This window comes from Petaurus breviceps, unplaced genomic scaffold (genome assembly GCF_028583685.1).
Source record: "Petaurus breviceps papuanus isolate PSGF00001 unplaced genomic scaffold, PetGlider_PUasm1.0 175, whole genome shotgun sequence".
Lineage (NCBI taxonomy): Eukaryota > Metazoa > Chordata > Mammalia > Diprotodontia > Petauridae > Petaurus > Petaurus breviceps.
In genome coordinates, this window is record NW_027185764.1 from 9,580,866 (window position 1) to 9,588,827 (window position 7,962).

A 7,962-nucleotide genomic window follows, 5' to 3' on the forward strand; every position below is an offset into this window, starting at 1 on the left:
TTGCTCAAGGTTACACGGCCAGATGTTTCTGGGTGGGTGCTAAGTGTCTGAGCCCGGGATTTGATCTCCAGGTCTTCTAAACACTGGAGCCGATGCTCTTACTCGCTGTGCTAACTGGCCGCCCCTCTCCCTTCCTTCCTCCCTTCCTCCCTCCCTCCAATCACTCCAATCAATCACTCCAGCTCTCATTGCTTGGTGATCTTTCCCATCTCGAGTTTTCCTAGTTCAGTTTATTTGGATCTCTCATTTGCCTCTACCTTCTATCAGTTATTTGTGCACATGTGGTATAGTGTATGGAATTCAGGATTTGGAGTCGTGAAGTTGTGGGTTTGAATTCCACTTAGACACTTATTAGCTGTGTGACCTTGGGTAAGTCACTTAAACTCTATCAGCCTCAGGCTCATCTGTAAAATGAGGGTGTTGGACTTGATGACCTCTATGGTCTTTTTCAGCTTTAAATCTATGATTAAATCACTGCCACCTCCCACTCCATTAGATTGTAAGCTCCTTCCAAGATGGAATTGTGTTGTTTTTCATTGTTGTATCCGCAGTATAGTACCTTTGTAGAATCAAAAATTAAATAGTTACATGCTAGAGACAGCAGAATTTTTAATGATAAAATGCTTACTTGCCAGGAAATATTAGAAGGTATGTTATTTTATGCCCTAGACAGCTGCCTGTCATGGCTACCCTTTATCTTGGCTCAATTTTGGACAAAGAAAGATATAAGGGGCGAAAGCTGGTGAAGCTAGCCAAGGACCATTGATTTGGAACTTGAAGAACCTTTGACATAATCTTGTCCAATTCCTGATGTCCCTCATTTCATAGATGACGGGGTTAAGCAATTTGCCCAAGGTCACACAGCACACACTACTACAGAAGACTGTAGATGTCCAGCTGGAAGGCACCTTAGAGGCCATCTAGCCCAACTGCCTTATTTTACAGATGGGGAAACTAAGGCTAAAGGAGAGTAAGTGACTTGCTCAAAGTCATACAGTCCTGTAGCTCTAAGTTCAGTATTATTTTTATTGCACCACATTCTGGGTAAGTCTCATGACAGCAAGCCAGGTCGGCACCAAAGGCTAAGCCACTGTCTGAAGTACCTTTAATTTCACGATCAGCATTGGACATGGTGTACACCAAAATACCTTTCCATTATGAAATTCTATGAGTTATCTCATCCTGATTATTTGGTCCCCGCCAGTTTATGGCAGTAAACTGGATGGATGCTGAATGGGGCATGGTATAAAGTAAACCCAAGCCCCATGTGCCCCTGCCAGCCTGAAGCCCCTTCCCCCCTCATGGATGGATGGATGAAATGACACCCAGACACCAGTTCCAATGTGACCCCTGCCCACACAGTGTAGAACTCCAAGGCTTTAAGAAAGGCAGGGGCCCATTTTCCACCAGGAGGCTGGTACTTACCTGGGTATTTGTGGTGCAGATAATCAACGTCTGTAATAAAACTATTGTATGGCAGGAGAAAGCCCACTCCGGCCAGCAGCATGGCAAAATATATCCCATGGTACTGGTCATCGGGCTCGGGCTCCTCAGTCACTAAAATGCCAAACACATGAGAGAAAAGGTCAAGCTCATATCCCAACTGAACTTATTATTATAGTGGGCAACTATGTTTATGTTTATTTAGGGTCTTACAGTTTGCAAATTGCTTAATGGTTTTACCTCATTTGAACTGGATGTCAGATTTGTTTGGCTCTCCGTATTCTGCATTTTTTTTTGAGAGGGAAAGGCAGGGCAATTGGGGTTAAGTGACTTGCCCAAGGTCACACAGTTAGTAAGTGTTAAGTGTCTGAGGCTGGGTTTGAACTCTGGTCCTCCTGACTCCAGGGCCAGTACTCTATTCACTGTGCCACCCAGCTGCCCCATATTCTGTAATCTTACCTTGTCAGTACACAAAGAGAAACGTGGGATAGCTAGAACATGCAGTAAGTAGACAGAGTGAGGACCGGGTTCAGAGTTAGGGAGGCCCGAGTTCAAACTCTCCCTCAGAAATTTGCCAACTATATGACCTTGGGCAAGTCAGTCAAACTCTCTGGACCTCAGTTCTTCCCTCTCTAAAATGGGGGGAGGGTTTGAACTTGACAGTCTCTAAGGGCCCTTATGGCTCTAAGTCTGGGCTCCTGCCATCTTAGTTGTGAACTTTTTCTCTGGTTGGGCGTCTTTTTTCCTCTTCAGTCACATAAAGGCCCAGATGACACATTGGACCAAAGGTTTGAAGGTCCCTTTCATCTGCATCATCCTGGGATAATTTACATCCAAGAAGATAGATGAGAGGGGCAGCTGACGGTATGTGTGTGGGCATACAGACCCAGATGTATGCAGGCACACATATGCACAGTGGCATGCTGAGCTGAGAAGCCATGACTCCAGAACTCTTGGTTTTTATAGGGGATTTGACAAGGGCTGATCCATTGACTTATTTTTGTTTATTAAATCAGCACTTTGCTGAATACCAACTATGTTCCCAGCTCTTTCCTATTTTCTGTAAGCAAGACATGAGAAGAAAAAGGTATGATCTTGCCCTCAAGTCACTTACGATTTAGTTGGAAAGAAAACCAATGTACATGAAATAGAAGACCACACATAATTGAACATTATACTACGTAAGAGCTGGAAGGGTTCAGAAAAGGAGATCGATCGATGCTTTGGGGAGGGGGTGGGCTTGGAAAAGGGGTGGAATTTAGAGAGGCAGAGAATTTGAAGAGACATCACTGACTTTGTAGTCAGAGAACCTGAATTCAAATCCATTTCTGTTGCCATCTCTGTGACATAACCTCACGGGACCTCAGTTTCCTCATTTGTAAAAGGTAGAGGTTGAATTAGATGACCTCAGAGGTCCCTTCCAGGTCTAAATGGTCTGGAAGGGGGAGTAGAGATGTGTGCACCCTCATCATTTGTATAGTGGTTTTAAGGTTTGCAAAGTGCTTTCTCTACCATGACCCTGTGACAGGTCTATATGAATGAATGAATGAATGAATGAATGACTAGCATTTGTTAAGTGTTTAGTACATGGAAGTTCGAGGGATGCATGGAAAATTAAGACTGTTCATCTTCTCAGGGAGCTCATTTCCTAATAGAGAGAGAAAATAGGTGTGAGTATAATTATTCTCATTTTCTAGATGAAAGAACGGAGTCCTGGAGAGGTTAAGCGGATTGCCCCATGTCACATAGCACGTAAGTATTTCATGCTAGATCCAAACCCAAGCATCCTGACTTCCCAATCCAGCCCTCTAACCTCTCTTCCCTCTATGCTACATGAAACAAACTTGTTATATTCAGGATATGGCAAAGAGAAGAGCATGTATGCTGGGGGCTGAGGAGGAATAAGACAACTTGTCAGTGTTTGGTTTTCCACATCTGTAAAATGAACACAATCATGCCTATCTGTTCAAAAGTGGATTGATAAAAGGGCGGCTAGGTGGTGCAGTGAATAGAGCACCGGCCCTGGAGTCAGGAGGACCCGAGTTCAAATTCGACCTCAGACACTTAACACACAAAAACTAGCCTGTGACCTTGGGCAAGTCACTTAACCCCAATTGCCCTCCAAAATACAAAACAAAACAAAAAAAGTGGGTTGACAAACAGTAGAAGAAAGATGCTACTGTGGGCCTAACAGGTAAGTGTCCATTTGGCTTTGTGGTGGTTCACCAAGATTATCACCCACCCCACCACCACCATTTCAGGGGGACTCTATCATCCTAGAAAGGATAAGCAGAATTTTTCCATGAGTATAATTCTTATCCAGAGCCAAGATCAGAATGACTTGTTTAATCAATAATAGCCACTCGCTTGCCAGGGGGTGTTTTATAATTCCAGATGTTGAATTTTTAACCAATAAGAAAAGTCTTTTCCCAATAAGAGCATGTGATAGTATCCCAATTGGGCATGCCCCAGTAAAGGTCGGGAGGTGTTTGGGAATGAGTGAAGGTCCTGCAGGGCCCTAAGTTGGGTGGATGTGCAGCAGGAAGCCCCCCTAGGGCCTGGCAAAGGATCAATAGTGCATCTGAGCTGAGAACTAAGGGACAAATATAGCTAGTATCCCAGAGTTCTCTTGGTGTAGACAAAGAGAGCAGCCGGGGTAAGCAGTGGGAAGTGTAATTACCCCTCTGGTGATGTACAAAGGATCAAAGTTGCCTAGTATGAGGCAGCCCAGACCTGAACAACCGTACTGAGCAACAGGCTGGAGGGCCAGGACTGATACTGAGTATGTAAACACAGCTGGCTCTTCCCCTGGCCCAGTGGTGAAGGGTGCCTGCTGACCAGGTAGGGGGTTTTCCCACCATTGTCTCTCTCTGTTACTAAGGAGACCTGCTTGGGGTGTCAAATAGTGCAGATCTAAAGAGGAAATTATCTCCACTGTCTCCCAAGAGCTCTCCAAGAAGCAACTAATTAAAACCTCCCAGCAGTTGAGCAAAGGAGGGACTTTTTTCTGTTTTTGCAGCAGGAGGAACTGAGGATTAAATATTTTGGAGGGTGGAGGGAGGACTTGGGAGCAGTTCAGGGACAGGAATGTTGATGTATTAAGGGCCTAGTCTGGTAGCAGCATCACTCCATAAAATAATAATAATAACTAACATTTATATATATCTAATGTACATATTATGTATATGCATATATATACAATGTGCTGAGCACTGTGCTAAATGCCTTATGATTACCTCATTTGATCTTCACAACAAACCTGAGAGGTAGGTGCTATTATCAACCCCCATTTTACAGAGAAGCAAACTGAGGCAAAAATGGGCTAAATGACTTACCCAGTGTGTCATATAGCTAGTAAGTATCTAAGGATGGATTTGAACTCGTGTCTTCCTGACTCCAGGCACAGAGTTCTACCTACGGTGCCACCTAACTGCCCCATAAAAAACAATAGCTACTTCCTTTTCTTCTAGAACTTAAAGAATTACCAACCACTTTTCCTTCAATGAGGTAGACATTGCAAATTATATTATCCCCATTTTACAGATGAAGAAACTGGGACTCAAAGAGGTTACTGAGTTATCCAAGGATCACAGATAGTAACTGTCAGAGCTGGGTTTTAAACCTCTAGGTCTTGGCTCCAAGTCCAAAGCTCTAAAGCCCTTTAGGGGAATTTGTGGAGATGTTGGAACAGAAGACCAAAGAGGCCTGGGAAACCTCACGGGATCACAAATTAGAACTAGAAGGAGCCTTAGAGAGATCATCTAGTCCAGACTCTTGATTTTATACATGAGGAAACTGAGACCCAGACAAGTTATGTGATGTGTCTCCAGTCTGTAAATGGCAGAACTGGAATTCAAACCCAGGTCTTCCTCCACCAAATCCCAGGCTCAATTTACTGCCCCACACTATCTCCCCATTGCCTTCTCTTGAGGTCTGGTGGGGGTCATGCCGTTGGCTATAATAGCTGAACTACTGACCTGTCTGAAGGCTCAATGGCCCCTTAGATCCCATTCAGTTCAAGGATAGTATGAGCTACATTAAATACATTTATACTCTCAGTACTGTGGTGACACTTAGTATTTAAACAGCACTTTTCATTTAAGAATTCCAGAGTTTCATGCTTTTTAAAAAATTTTAGTCCTTTCTTTTATTACTGGTCAGGAGTTTCACACACAGACACTAGTCACCATCTTCACCTTACACAGGCTAAGCCTGAGTTCTGGGGAAGTTACATGCCTGAGCCACAGGTCTGCAGAAAAGAAATCAGAAGAGAAACTTATAGAATCCAAGTTCCCTTCCCATTCTCTAACCATGGGAAGCCCTGTCTCCTTTCCAGGAGGAATCAGTCTTCCTGACTCTCTTAAGTGCAGCAAGCAATTGATCCACTAGACTACCCAGGTACTTATTAGTAAATGCTTGTTGAATGCTATATTTTTGATTATGGCTCAGTTTAGGATGAGAGTCAAGAGAAAAGGCTACGGAATCAAAGACCCCTAAAAGTTTAAAGGAATTTTGAGGGGTCATTTAAATAATTTTCCTGCCTCAGGGCTTCATCTAAACCAACCCTCTGTAGTTGAGTCCCCTTTGGTGATGCCAACTCTACTCCATTCCTAGACCATATCCCTGGGGAGACTCCACCCCTGAGCCTCTCCTGGGAAGCCTATGGAGGCTACTTCCTCATCATTATTACCTGGCTCCATAAAAGTCAGGACCCCTTTGGCCTGGTTCCCTTTGGCTTGGAGCTCCTCTTCTTCCAGCTGATAACTGTCAAAACTGAAGCTCATGACGACATTTCCTTCCGGGGTCACTACCGGACTGAGCTCCTTGAAGTGGTCTCCCCCAACTGACCCCATGGCTACTGCCCTGAAAAAAAGGGAGAATAAAGGAGAATGAGTAGGTGTGGAGAAAGCATAGAATTCATTTTTTATTATTAAATTTTATTTTCCTAATCAATAAAAATCCTCCTCTCTCCACTCCCTCCACAATGATAAAGAAAAAACAAAACTCCTGTAATAAACATGAAAGCAAAGCAAATTCCTACTTTGGCCACGTCCAAAAAATAATGCCTCAATCTGTACTGTGAATTCACCTCCAGGAGGTGGATAGCATGTTTCATTATGGGGCCTTTGGAACTGTAGCTGGTCACTGCATTGATCAGAGTTCCTAAGTCTTTCAAAGTTGTTTGTTTTTACAATATTGTTGTTGTATACATTTTTACCCGGATTCTTCTTACTTCCCTCTGCATAGGTATATACAAATCTTCCCATGTTTCTCTGAAATCATTCTCTTCATCATTTTTCATAGCATGATAATATTCCATGATATTTATGAACCATAACTCATTCAACCATTCCTCAATGATGGGTGCTTCTTCATCTCCTAATTCTTTGCTACTGAAAAAAGAGCTATTAAAATATTCTTTGTTCATGTGGGTCCTGTCCTCTTTCTTTGATCTCTTTGGGGGTACAGACCTAGTAGCAGTATCTCTGGGTGAAAGGGCAAGGGTATTCACTATTTAATAACTTTTAGAGCATAACTAGAAGCATAGAAATTCTAGAAAGCTAGATGGGGCTCCTAGAAACTCAATCTATCCTATAGCATCTGGACTAAACATGGTAGATGATTGTTTATTCATTCCTTGACAATGCAGAAGTCTCTTGAGGCAAGTAGGTGATACAATGGCTAGAATATTGGACTTAGACTCAGAAAGACCTGTATTCAATACCTACCTTGGGAACCTAATAACTATGTGACACTGGGCAAGTCACTTAACCTCTCAGGCTCAGGTTCCGAATCTGAAAAATGTACATTATAATAGCATCTATCTCACAAGATTATGATGAGGATCAAATAAGATAAAATATGTAAAATGCTTCATAAACCTTTAAAAATCCTATTTACAATGTAAATATTTTTATTATTATTTATCTCTCTGAGCCTTAGTTTCCTCACCTGTAAAATGGGAATAAAAAAACCAATCTCATTATCTAACAGGTAGTGGTGGTGACAGAAGTATCTTGTAAACCTTAAAGCAATATTAGGGACTAGGAACTAGACTATGATCTCAAAGATATAGAGAACTCCTAGAAGAGAAAACTTGCTCTACCATTGAAGGCTGGGTTGCCCACAGCATTGAGAAGTTAAAGGACAAGCCCAGGCACTAATTATATAAATATGAATGTGAGTTATTACTGTGATTATTATTTATTGTTGTTGAGTCACTGCAGTTGTGTCCAACTCTTCATGAGCCCATTTGGGGTTTTCTTGGCAAAGATACTGAAGTGGTTTTCCATTTCCATCTCCAGCTCATTTTACAGATGAGAAAACTGAGGCAAACAGGGTTAAATGACTTGCCCAGGGTCATACCACTAGTATAAGTGTCTGAGGCCAGATTTGAACTCAGGAGGATGAGTTTTGCTGATTCTTAGCCCAGTACTCTATCCACTGCTCCACCTAACTGTCGTCACCGTTGTCTTCTTCTTCTTCTTCTTCTTCTTCTTCTTCTTCTTCTTCTTCTTC

General features: G+C 42.6%; 1 protein-coding gene across 3 annotated transcripts in view; it reads right to left on the reverse strand.

The window, feature by feature from the left end:
- SLC29A4 (solute carrier family 29 member 4) overlaps positions 1-7,962 on the reverse strand; it is a 65,910-nt gene that overhangs the window by 43,218 nt on the left and 14,730 nt on the right. For all 3 annotated transcript variants that reach the window (XM_069084756.1, XM_069084757.1, XM_069084755.1), the window contains exons 2-3: positions 6,134-6,306; positions 1,426-1,557 (exon numbers count right to left, since the gene is read on the reverse strand). In XM_069084756.1, coding sequence (XP_068940857.1) covers positions 1,426-1,557; positions 6,134-6,306 — 305 coding nt within the window. The remainder of the gene's footprint in view (positions 1-1,425; positions 1,558-6,133; positions 6,307-7,962) is intronic.